Source organism: Anopheles arabiensis, chromosome X (genome assembly GCF_016920715.1).
Source record: "Anopheles arabiensis isolate DONGOLA chromosome X, AaraD3, whole genome shotgun sequence".
NCBI lineage: Eukaryota > Metazoa > Arthropoda > Insecta > Diptera > Culicidae > Anopheles > Anopheles arabiensis.
The window spans coordinates 21,939,550-21,952,693 of NC_053519.1; the positions used below are offsets into that span (position 1 = coordinate 21,939,550).

General features: G+C 40.9%; 3 protein-coding genes across 3 annotated transcripts; all 3 read left to right on the top strand.

Moving 5' to 3' along the window:
* Nucleotides 1-607: 607 nt before the first annotated feature.
* On the top strand, nucleotides 608-5,027 carry LOC120906715. The gene is made up of 2 exons (XM_040318600.1): nucleotides 608-1,685; nucleotides 2,782-5,027. Exons 1-2 carry the CDS (start codon nucleotides 843-845, stop codon nucleotides 2,788-2,790), a joined length of 852 nt encoding a protein of 283 aa, XP_040174534.1. The 5' UTR covers nucleotides 608-842; the 3' UTR covers nucleotides 2,791-5,027.
* LOC120906714 (uncharacterized protein K02A2.6-like) lies at nucleotides 2,255-5,027 on the top strand. The gene is made up of 2 exons (XM_040318599.1): nucleotides 2,255-2,888; nucleotides 3,007-5,027. Exon 2 carries the CDS (start codon nucleotides 3,042-3,044, stop codon nucleotides 4,833-4,835), a length of 1,794 nt encoding a protein of 597 aa, XP_040174533.1. The 5' UTR covers nucleotides 2,255-2,888; nucleotides 3,007-3,041; the 3' UTR covers nucleotides 4,836-5,027.
* A 3,786-nt stretch (nucleotides 5,028-8,813) lies between these two features.
* LOC120905730 lies at nucleotides 8,814-10,613 on the top strand. Its single transcript, XM_040316766.1, has one exon. It carries the CDS (start codon nucleotides 8,883-8,885, stop codon nucleotides 10,611-10,613), a length of 1,731 nt encoding a protein of 576 aa, XP_040172700.1. The 5' UTR covers nucleotides 8,814-8,882.
* Nucleotides 10,614-13,144: the final 2,531 nt, after the last annotated feature.

A 13,144-nucleotide genomic window follows, 5' to 3' on the forward strand; every position in this document is an offset into this window, starting at 1 on the left:
TTGAAACTGTGTGATTACTGCACAAAAAATATATTACACAATATTCAATGAATACGTTCAAGTTAACCATATATAAAGTGAGCAACTGAAAAAAGCGTAATCATCGCAGGTCATCTTGAACCTGCGTTCCGCGTTCCGTTCTTTTTCTCCAGATTGGCAGGTTCGTTCCGTTCCTCAATTTTCGGAACTATTCCCATCACTAGTTCGGACAATTAAAAGTGCATATCACATCTAACCCCAAATCCCCCACAAATGCATTCAGCGCCTCTTCACCAGGATTGCTTTTCGTCGTTTGTTCGGTGCTGCCTCACTACCTCCTTATGAAACGCGATTGCAGTTATTCAATCTTCACTCTTTAAGCTTGTAGCAGATTTACTGCTAACAGTAGTTCAAACACAACTTAAAAACATTTTAACAGAATTACAATTAAGAGTTGAACCAACTCAAAAAGCCACCTCAACATAATCGTTGCTAAACAAAACCATCCAACTAAAAACACATCCTGTTCAGGCTTAGGCACGGAAGCCCTGCCAGTTGATTCATGTTTAACGAAACACGAAGATCATTCGTTGAGTTCGGAGCGTTCGGGCACGATCGATTAGTTTGTAAGTGTCATATACGTCTGACAGCTGTCCATCGACAGAAACTGCTAGTTGGGTAGCAAACAGCTGTCAGTGAGAATAAACGGCACTCTGTGTCTGAACTACGAACGAAACACATGTGTCTTCCTTCCACGAGTTATAACAATTGGCGACGAGTGACAAATTCTGAGAACCCTGGAACGCTAGCGCTACGCAGTTAAAGAAAAGCTGAAACAATCGGGTATAAGTGGAGACAGTGTCATGATCGAAGAGAAACCAACAAGCAGTGGTACAAAGCAGAACATCGCACAGAGTGAACAACGCACCACAATGGCAAAATTCGATATGGAACCTTTTAACAAAGGGCTCATGCAATGGGCCCGCTGGGTGAAACGCTTCGAAGGAGCAATGTCGGTATTTGAGGTTAAATCGAATAATAAAAAAGCCATGCTTCTGCATTACATGGGTGTTGATTCATACAATTTATTGTGTGATCATATTTCTCCGGAAGAACCAGAAGACAAAACATACGAACAAATAGTGAAGTGTTTGGATGAGCTGTTCGACCCGAAACCCCTCGAAATGGTGGAACTATGGAAGTTTCGTCAACGACTTCAGACTGAAGGCGAAACTGTAACGGAGTTCATCACGGCTTTGCAAAAAGTGGCGGTTAATTGTGATTTCGGGCAATATTTGACAAAGGCGCTCAGGAACCAGCTAGTTTTTGGTGTACGGAATCCAAGAATACGCAACCGGCTGATTGAAGAAAGAAATCTAACACTGGAAAAAGCTAAGCAAATTGCTTTAGCCATGGAAGCCGCCGGAGATGGCGCTGAAGTGCTGAATAGCAGAAGTGCTGAAGTGCTGAATAGCAGAGGTGCTGAAGTGAAAGAAGTAAACATCGTGAGCAACACAACGAAGAAAAACGTCGAGTGTTATAGATGTGGAGAATCACATTTTGCATATGTATGCAAGCACAAAAGAACCGTCTGCAAAAAGTGCGGGAAAATTGGACATTTGCAGCGCGTCTGTCGCACGAACAATAGAAGCAAAAGTGTGAGGTTAATTGATGAACAACATCAAGACAGCGAGGAGAACGAAGAGGTAAACTCAATTTTGATCAACAATTTATACCAAAATGCAAACCATACCGCAAAAATATACATAACACTAAAAGTCAATAATACTAAAATTCAATTTGAAGTAGATTCAGGATCCCCGTTTTCTATTATCAGTATGAACGACAAACAAAGATGGTTTAAAGATATCCCTATTAGAGAATCAGATATAAAATTACAAAGCTATTGTGGAGGATCTATAAAGTTATTTGGTACAATTAGTGTTATAGTGGAAAATGCTAAAACAAAATTAACACTATTTGTGGTAGAGTCTAAAAGAGGACCTATTGTAGGAAGAACATGGATGCGAGATTTGAAATTTGATTGGAACGAATTATTAAGTAAGGGGAACTCGTACGTAAATCAAATTGTCACCCATTCTAATACTAATCAAGAAGTGATAAAAAAATTAAAAGAAGAATTCGAGGTAGTCTTTCGTAAGTCATTAGGAGAGATTTCAAATATTCAAGCATCTCTTATCCTAAAAGAAAATGCGTTGCCAATATTTCTAAAAAATCGTACTATACCATTTGCATCAAAAGAAAGTGTCGAGAAAGAAATTAACGATTTAGTAAATCAAGGAATTTTAATAAAAGTCAATCGCAGTGAATGGGCTACACCAATAGTACCCGTAAAAAAATCAGGAAACCGTGTACGATTGTGTGGAGATTATAAATTAACGGTGAACAAAAACTTGGTAATAGACGAGTTTCCTTTGCCCACAATAGAGGAGCTTTTTGCTAACATGGCTGGGGGAGAAAAATTCTCGAAAATAGATTTAGCGCAGGCATATTTACAGATGACAGTTAAACCTGAACATCAGGAATTTTTAACACTGAACACTCACATGGGACTATTCAGACCAACACGGTTAATGTACGGGGTTGCTTCTGCCCCAGCCATATTCCAAAGAGAAATCACACAGATTCTCCAAGGAATTCCAGGCGTTTCTGTATTTTTAGATGATGTTAAAATAACAGCTCCTGATGACAAGACCCATGTGGAAAGACTGCGCACTGTTTTAAAACGATTTCAAGACCATAATATGAGAGTGAATGAAAGCAAATGTAATTTCCTTGCAGATTGCATAGAATACTGTGGATACAGGATCGACAAGTACGGTATTCACAAAATGAAGGAGAAAATTACTGCCATTCAACTAATGCCAAAACCAAGGAACAAAGATGAGGTAAGAGCTTTTGTAGGCCTTGTGAATTATTACGCGAGATTTATCCCAAATTTAAGTGAAAAGATCTATCCCATAAATAATTTACTTAAAAACGAAATTCCTTTCGAATGGCATGAAGGTTGCCAGGACGCATTTGAATGGATCAAAAAGGAAATGCAATCTGAACGGATCTTGGTACACTACGATCCTAGCTTACCAATAGCTCTAGCAGTAGATGCTTCGCCCTACGGAGTTGGCGCCGTTTTAAGTCACATCTATCCAGATGGCAAAGAATATCCAATTCAATACGCATCTCAAACACTATCACCAACCCAACAAAGATATACTCAGGTGGATAAAGAAGCATATGCGATTATTTTCGGAGTTAAAAAGTTTTACCGATATCTTTATGGAAGAAAATTTATCTTAATAACCGATAACAAGCCAGTTTCTCAAATTCTATCACCACAGAAAGGTTTGCCAACGCTATCAGCAACTCGCATGCAACATTACGCTGTATTTCTAGAATCATTCAATTTTGAGATTAGATATCGACCATCAAAAGAACACGGAAATGCTGACGGAATGTCACGATTGCCAATCCGAGACATTCAGCTGGAGGATACAGAAGAACCCGATGAAATTGAACTAAATCAAATAGAAAATCTTCCCGTATCAGTAGAAGAACTTAGTAAAGAGACTAGCAAAGACATAAATGTTCAATTACTAATAGACGGATTAAATTCAGGGAAAACAGTATCCATTAACGATCGTTTTGGAATCGACCAGACACAATTTTCTCTTCAAAAGGGATGTCTTATGAGAGGCGCTAGGGTCTACGTTCCACCTCAATTACGAAATCGAGTCTTAGACGAACTTCATGAAGGCCATTTCGGCATATCACGCATGAAATCTCTTGCTAGATCTTATTGTTGGTGGAAAAATATGGATAACGACATAGAAAGATTATCAAAAAACTGTGTTTCTTGTGCAAAAGTAAGAAAAGATCCTCCTAAAGTACCAACTCATGTATGGAAGCGTCCACAATCAGTTTTTGAAAGAGTACATGCGGATTACGCTGGGCCATTTATGGGTATATATTTTCTTATTCTAGTAGATGCGTACAGCAAATGGCCTGAAGTAAAAATAACACCGGATATGAATACAGACACTACTATAGACAAAATGCGAGAAATTTTTGCCACTTTTGGCTTGCCATCAATTTTAGTGACCGATAGAGGTACACAATTCATGTCAGAAAAATTCCAAACATTCTTAAAATCTAACGGAATAACCCATAAAACAGGAGCTCCTTACCATCCCGCAACAAATGGTCAGGCAGAAAGATATGTACAAACAATTAAAGATAAAATTAAAACTATGCAATGCCATAAATCTGAAATTCCAAAAAAGTTACAAAACATACTGCTAGCGTACAGGAAAACAACTCATCCAAGCACAGGGGAAAGTCCCTCGCGGTTAATGATAAACAGACAGATACGGTCTCGGCTTGATGTTATGGTACCAAAAATCGAAAAGAAATCCAATCCCGAAGTAGTACACAAAACGACAAGATCATTTGCAGTAAACAAAAGAGTAGCAGCAAGAGATTTCTTTTCCCAGACCGAAAAGTGGAAATTTGGAACGATTACAAAGAAGCTAGGAAAACTGCATTACGAAATACGATTAGACGATGGAAGGATGTGGAAAAGGCACATAAACCAAATGAGATCTGGTCCTGAAGAAATATCAATCCACCATAGTAGTAACCAAAACATAGAACCTTGGATAGATGAATCAGTTTATCTGCCAGATAGGATGGAAGAGTTTCAACTCCCTCATGATTCAGAAACGGAGATGGTTAGATCTGATAATATCAATGAAGATTTAGCTTGTGGAGAAGAATCTCAAACTCAAGTTAGGAGATCAACAAGAACTCGACAACCACCAATTCGATACCGTGATTAGGGATTATTACTTTAATTTAGAATATAAATATGAATTGTCTTTCACACTTTAGCAAGTAATCACTTTATATTGTTAGGAGGAGAGAGTTGTCATATACGTCTGACAGCTGTCCATCGACAGAAACTGCTAGTTGGGTAGCAAACAGCTGTCAGTGAGAATAAACGGCACTCTGTGTCTGAACTACGAACGAAACACATGTGTCTTCCTTCCACGAGTTATAACAGTAAGTATAAGTGAATTGCGTGAAATAAACTCTCTTCTAATTGTGCAATACAAGGAACAACACCCGGTAGTTATAAAACGCTAGAAAAGGTTACACCGAAACGCGAAAGAACATTATCCGAAATCGTAAGATTGAACACATCCAAATTAACCAGCAATCGAATTAGGTCAGACAGAAAACTTACCATGCAATAAATTCTTAGCACACACAAATCGTAGGACAGGAAGCGCGAACCGACAACTTATAAAAACATAACGCGACGGTAATATGAAACGCGCCTCGCAACTCAGAATGGCTGCAAAACGATTGCGCAACAATAACACCAAGTGACAAACAAACAACCGGACATTGACTTTATATTTTGATAAACAAACCTCAAACCAGGAAGGTTAGCAACCACATAATGAAAGTAGGTCAATATTAGTCGTAAACATAAAATAAGTGTAATAAGACATTGTGTCATCTCTGTTTAAGAATGCGTTATAAATAAAGCTTATTCGAAACAGTGAGACAGTTCACTAGTTTCAGACACGTACATCATTCGTGTTTAGTGTTTCTCCCCATTAGCAGAAGCCGCCGAAGGCTCTGCCCAATTGGTAACCACGTTTGGTTATCAGCTGTTCAGTCGGTTGACCGATCAGCAATACCCCTTCTACGGAAGAAGTGCAAGTTTGCACCTTAATCGGTAAATACTCCCGCAGCGTTTAACGCCGCCTGGAATCCGATCCATCGCGCAAGTAAAGTTCCGTAGTTCCACCCGTCCGTTGCATAAGTGTAACTTGACCATCTTCCTAACGAAGTAAACGAATGATACGATTCATTCGCAATTTAACCAACTACGGTACGTTCTCGCCTCGATACCCCGCCTCGTTCTGCACTCTTCCTCCACATTCCGCGCATCGACTTACCGCACACGGTTCTGGTAAGCAAAGTGCGCCCGAACCTACCACAAGCTTCCGCCGCCAAGTGTCTCAGGCATGTTTTATTGGTGGGTTATTACTTTCTGATACTGATGCTCCTGATTTACTCTCGTCCATCTCGTTGTATGTTCCCTCTCGTTCTCTTCGTCCTCGTGATCCTCTGTCAATTGAAAGATGTCATACTCTTTATACTTTCAATGATCCTGTTCTATCCTGTTTCACGTTGTTTACCACTTTTACCATCTCTTTGATTTCGACTCCTTTCTTAACTCTTTCCGTAACCGTATTTTTTCTTCTAATTCTCTTTAATTATTCTTCTAAGTTTTCATTAAGTTTATGATAGTCTCTACGCTCTACCTATGTTTTTTTTCTTTAATTTTTTTGCTAGGTCAAGACTAGTTTAGTTAGGCGTAGTTTTTCATGAATTATTTTGTTTATTTGTTAGTGTTGGATTTTGGGTTAATATTAATATTTCAAATATGAATTCAAATAGGAATACACGCAGGAATTACAAGGAACTAAACCATAGGATATAGATAAAACTACTTGACTAATTAGGACTTCATGCAGTGCTGAAATGAACTGCCCGAACTACACGAATGAACTTTGTAATGAATTATGTAATGAACTATGGGACAAACGAATATACAGTTGCAAACAGACCGACGATTAAGGTGCACTCTTTTCATCTCATCAAATTTACACAAGTTAATATCACAGTCCAGTACTTTAGTGAATATATTTCACATTTTTGGTCCTTCGAACCGGATGCGTGATTTAGTGAGTGTAAATTCGTTCATTCCGCATCAAGAGTGAACAACGGTTTTTACGGCTTCAAGAGTGCAAGTCATTACGTGACATTCCCGCCATCGCATTTCGCCCCGCATCAAGGGCAACGGTCGTTTTCGCGCCATCGTGTTTGTGTGTGATATCTGAGTTCCGGAAAATGGAAAAAATGGTAAAGAAAATCAAGGCAGTGCAGCTGAAGACCCAAGTAGCCTTAAGAAACTCTATTTGATTATTAACAGTTTTTTAAAGCCTTTAATAATCAAATAGAGTTTCTTAAGAGAATATGACATTTCTCAGCGTTACATCATAACGACGTATTCCGTTACACTCGTTTTTTTCAATTCGGGTTAATATAACACACAGTGTTTTTCAAATTTTATCAATACCATTTCCAATTTATTCAAATTTCGGAAAATCATTTTTCATTCTTATTTATGTAATAATGCGTATTTATTTTTACACCAAACTTTTTTTTTAATTAACTGTACGAAAACTATGTGCTTTCTTTTATTCCTCTATTTGAATTTGCGGTGATAATAAAAAAAGAATTTAAAAATAAAAAAAATAATATTTAATATTTTCAAATAATACATGTGAAGAGTTTGATAAAGGGTATGCAATATTTGCAAATTAGAATTTTTTTCAAAAAAATGTATATTTTCTTGGGCAAAATAATATGCTCTTGATGACGATAATTTTTGAGACATACTGTACATGGTCACGTACATGGCGCCTCCATTTCTTATGTCAAAAAGTTCGTCAAGCTTCGTGTGTGTAGCTTGTGTGTAGATGGCAAAAAAACCAAGCGTCTGCGACAATTTCTATCAGCTATTGTCTAATTTGTGTGTCATCATGATTTTATAACAGGTCAGTGTATCGATATTACCATTATCTTTACATGAGCTACATAAGTTTTATATTTCGCAGCATATTTGAATTTATATTTGGACATATTTGGATAGCGTTTGGACATCATGTTTTTCGTCCACGGCTGCAGCTGACCTCCATGCTGATATAATGGAAGAAAAACATGGAATGAAAGAAACTTATGTGATACAGTGACAATATGCAGTGACAAAACGATGAAATGTCGAATAAAAGTATTTGTGGTGAATTTATGCATTTATTCCATGAAATATTAACACCTTCTGTTGTAACTTAACGAAGATCTAGAAAATACATATAGAATGAGACAGAGCAATACAGCCATCTCTGTCGATTTGTTCGTTGAGTTTGACATTTTTCGTTAAAAATACCGGCAAAATTTTAATTTTTAACTAAGTATTGACGAAGCCAGGAAAGCGTTACGCAGTGTTTTAAGCCCTGAAATTACTGCTGTATGTAAAGCTAAAAGTAATACTTTTAGGCATACTTTTAACGGTTTCTTAACAGGATTGTGCTACTTGGGGAAGAGGATCGCCGTGGAAAATCTAAAGTCGCTGGAACGGTTCCAGGCAGAATACTCGACCGATGATGCCAAGCAGATTCCAGAGGCCTTAGAGGATTTGGAGAAACACAAAGAAGGGTTCTTCACGGCGGTTTCTAAACTGGAAGAGCTCGACGACAGTGACCAAATGATCGAAGCTTGCATTATGGAAAGGATCGACATCGAGGAACGCTGCCGCTAGCTGAAATCTTTCCTTCGGGAGCATCAACCGAAGGAAGAAGGGTCCCTTAACGAGACGACAGGTTTGGCATCATCTACGCTTGTGTTTGGTCGACCTCACGCGCCAAACCTACGCCTGCCAAAAATTGAGCTGCCAACGTTCGATGGAGACCACACAAAATGGCTTTCGTTCCGTGATCGGTTCATAGCCATGATCGACGCATCTGCTGAACTACCGTCTATCGCCAAACTGCAATACTTGCTTTCTTCGCTCAAGGGGGATGCAGCCTTACCCTTCGAACACACACCTCTAACGGCAGACAATTATTCAGTGACGTGGGCAGCACTTTTAAAACGGTACGATAATTCTCGTCTGCTAATACGTGTGTATTATCGTAAATTGCACTATCTTCCCGGAGTGCAATCGGTGGATAAGCTAACCCACTTGGTGGATGAATTCACCCGTTTCGTCAACGGACTGGTGAGTCACGCCACCTAGAACGGTCACAATGGCAGCAGATTCCGACGAGGACAAAGTGTTTTTGGAAACAGCAAACGTCCAGGTCAAGGACGATTACGGCAATCTCTTCGAGGCAAGGGCCTTACTCGACTCCGGTTCCATGTCGAATTTCATATCCGATGAATTCGCTCGGAAATTGTTGACCAGTCGCAACAAGGTCAACGTCGCTGTATCGGGCATTGGAAATGCAGTACAGCAAGTGAAGGGTTCGATCGTCGCAACGGTGCAGTCGAAAACTCAATCCTTTGCTACGGAGATGGCTTTTCTGGTGTTGGAAACGCCATCAGCTCACATCCCCACTTCACCTACGGACATCTCATCGTGGAAAATACCGGACGTGGCATTAGCTGACACCAACTTTAATTTGCCGGAGCATATCGACATCGTCATCGGAGGCGATACTTTCTGGGAGCTTCACACCGGTCGCAAGCGCTCTATTGGCATAGGCAAACCGTGGCTGGTGGAGACGCACTTCGGCTGGGTGGTATCCGGCAACACGCAGCACTCATCAACTGGCCCGCGGGTGTGCCATCCCGCAACACATGACATCCCCCTGGAGGAAATTATGCAGCGCTTTTGGGAAAGCGAAACCATAGCCGAGGATACTGTGCTATCGGTCGAAGAGGATGCCTGCGAAAAACACTACACATCGACAACCGTTCGCAATTCAGCGGGAAGGTATGTTGTTAGTTTCCCTTTTAATCCTAATCCAAATGTCGTTTTAGGGGAATCTAAAGCAACAGCCGATCGTAGACTCCGTTGTATGGAACGCCGTTTGGTGAATAATCCTACAATGAGAGACGAATATGTAAAATTCATGCGGCAATACGAACTTTTGGGTCACATGAAGAGGCTTACTGGTCCGGTAGACGATTCGACTCAACATTATTACCTTCCTCATCATGCCGTGGTAAAAGAGTCGAGCACAACAACGAAGGTTCGGGTTGTTTTTGACGCGTCGTGCAAGACGTCCAGCGGCTATTCGTTGAATGACAAGCTGTTGGTCGGTCCAGTCGTTCAAGACGATCTTTTCTCCATCATTCTTCGGTTCCGTTTGCATGCCATTGCCCTGACTGCTGACGTGGAGAAAATGCACCGTCAGATTCTACATCACCCTGACGATAGAAACCTGCTACGTATCCGATACAGAGAGAGCCCTACAGACGAAATATCCACCTTCGAGCTACAAACAGTCACGTACGGTACAGCATCTGCTCCATTTTTGGCAACTAGAACTCTACGGCAGATTGCTATCGATAACAGCGACACATACCCACAAGCCATAAACGCTGCTTTAAATGATTTTTATGTGGATGATTTACTAACGGAATCAAACGACATTAACGAAGCCATTCAACTGCGCACACAAATTTCATTAATGTTAGAATCAGCAGGATTCTCACTAAAAAAATGGGCATCGAATCGGTCAGAAGCACTAGTAAACATTCCTGCCGAAGACATTGCAATCCAACCAACGCATGAGTGGCAAGAATCAAACCATGTATCCACACTTGGAATCGTTTGGGAACCAACAGCAGACACGTTTCGGTTCCGTATTGATATGCCTCCTATCACAACCATAATTACCAAAAGGCTAGTTTTATCCTATATTGCTAAAGTTTTCGACCCTCTCGGCTTGCTTGGGCCTACGATCATCATTGCGAAAATGTTTATGCAACAACTATGGGCGCTAAAGAAGGATGGAAAGTCATTTGACTAGGATAGCGAGCTACCATCGCCCCTACAACGTGAATGGTTAAAATTTCATTCAACCTTGGGATCACTCCGTGATATACACATTCCACGTTATATTTCCCAATGCACATCTACAAACGTGCAAATACATATATTCGCAGACGCTTCACAATTAGCATATGGTGCTTGTTGCTATATTCGTGCTGAAAGCATAAAGGGAGTCAGTGTTCGATTGCTAACGGCCAAATCAAAGGTGGTAGCTTTATCTAATTCACATTCGATCGCTCGATTGGAATTGTGTGCAGCACGATTGGCAACAGTCCTTCATCAAAAGGTGCAACAATCACTAAAAATTTCTGCTACTACTATCTGCTGGACGGACTCTATGACGGTACTACACTGGCTAAACTCTGCCCTCAATCGATGGAAACCATTCGTAGCGAACAGGGTCGCTAAAATACAACAGACACCTAACATACAGTGCTGGAAACATGTTCCTGGCATCGATAATCCAGCTGACGATATTTCGCGCGGTCTGACGCCGGAAAAACTATTAGTATGTGAGCGCTGGTGGCACGGGCCACATTGGTTATCGCGAGGCATGGAAGAATGGCCACAAGATCCACCATTACTAAATGAGTCAGCGAACGCGGAAGAGGAGAGGTTGGCATCACGGATTGCAACAACATCAACAATCTGCGAGTTTCGCAACGGATTGTTTTCACGGTATTCGGTTTACCACAAGCTTCAACGGGTTGTTGCATATTGCCTGCGCTTCATTCATAACATAAAACACCGCCAGCAAACTAAACCAAATGCTAAATCCGTTCCACTACTCACGGTCGAAGAGCTCACACAGGCAGAATTGAAATTGTGCTATTTGTCACAATTAGACTCGTTTTCCGAAGAAAGACATTGTCTACAAAAAAACAAAGAGATCCCTAAACAGTCTAAACTGAAATGGCTATCACCGTTCATCGATAGTCAGGGTATTCTACGCATTGGTGGCCGGCTCAGCAACGCACAGCTGGCAGATTCAACTAAGCATCCCATTATATTATCTGCAAAGCATCCATTATCAGCACTACTGGCAGTTTCACTGCATCTAAAGAAGTTACACACCGGGCCTCAAATGCTTCTTACAACGCTACGCCAACGATTTTGGCTCATAGGAGGTCGCAATTTGTGCAAATCGGTCTACCACAGTTGTCACTCTTGTTTTAAAGCTAAACCTACCCTCGTCAAACAAAGCATCGCTGATCTACCAACGTCCAGAGTCACTCCAACGAGGCCTTTTTCTGTATGCGGTGTAGACTATTGTGGACCAATATACCTAAAGGCAACTATACGCAACAAGAGTCCAATCAAAGCATATATTGCGATATTTGTATGCTTTTCTACAAGAGCCGTTCATATTGAACTCGTAGCCGATCTCACCACCACATCATTTTTAAATGCACTACGCCGTTTAGTTGCACGTCGCGGACAAATTAGTGAGCTACACTCAGATAATGCCACTACATTTAAGGGAGCATCGCACGAGCTGAACCGCATTTACAAAATGCTCAAATGCGATGAGAACGATCGTATTACTATTTTCAATTGGTGCGCGACGAACGAAATCCAATGGAAATTTATCCCTGCACGGGCACCACACTTCGGAGGTTTATGGGAGGCAGCGGTGAAGGCAGCTAAAAAACACATAATAAGAACCATAGGAACGAAAAGCATAACACAGGAGAATATGCTTACCCTGCTGGCACAAGTGGAACAGTGTTTGAATTCTCGACCATTAACTCCTTTATCAGATGAGCCTTCTGATTTAGAACCGTTGACGCCGGGACACTTTCTCATCGGCTCTAATATGCAAGCGGTACCAGACGTCGATCACACCGAAACACCAGACAATCGGTTGAAGGAGTACCAGTTGGTGCAAAAACACATGCAAAACATTTGGGCTAGATGGTATCCGGAGTATCTGCAACAACTGCAAGCGCGAGCCAAACATTGCAACGGGCAATCAGTGTCACTGCAAGAAAACCAGCTTGTGATCATCAAGGAAGACAACATGCATCCTACCTCGTGGCCGATGGGTCGCATCGTTGCAGTTCACCCAGGCAAGGACGGAGACGTTCGCGTGGTTACACTGCGCACAGCTGCCGGAAAACAAATCGTACGCGCAGCTAATCGTTTGGCAATTCTACCAAACCCCGACGTACTCAGCAATTTGGAGAAGAAAGGAGACACTGGCACTGAGTAACGTAAACTGCCTTGAATTACACTACATTGTTTTTTGCACACACCACACTTTCTTCCGCACTTGTTTACGTTTGACACTTGTCAGTGATAGCAGGACAGGATCCGTACATACACACATACACACTCACGTACATACGGAACGGAAGCTAGAATCAACGCGTTCGCTTTACGCTTGGTTAGCAGTTTGTTTATTATTTTCATTTTTCAATTAGTCTTGAATTTTAAAGAAGTTTCTTCTTTGGTGGCCGGTAGTGTTGGATTTTGGGTTAATATTAATATTTCAAATATGAATTCAAA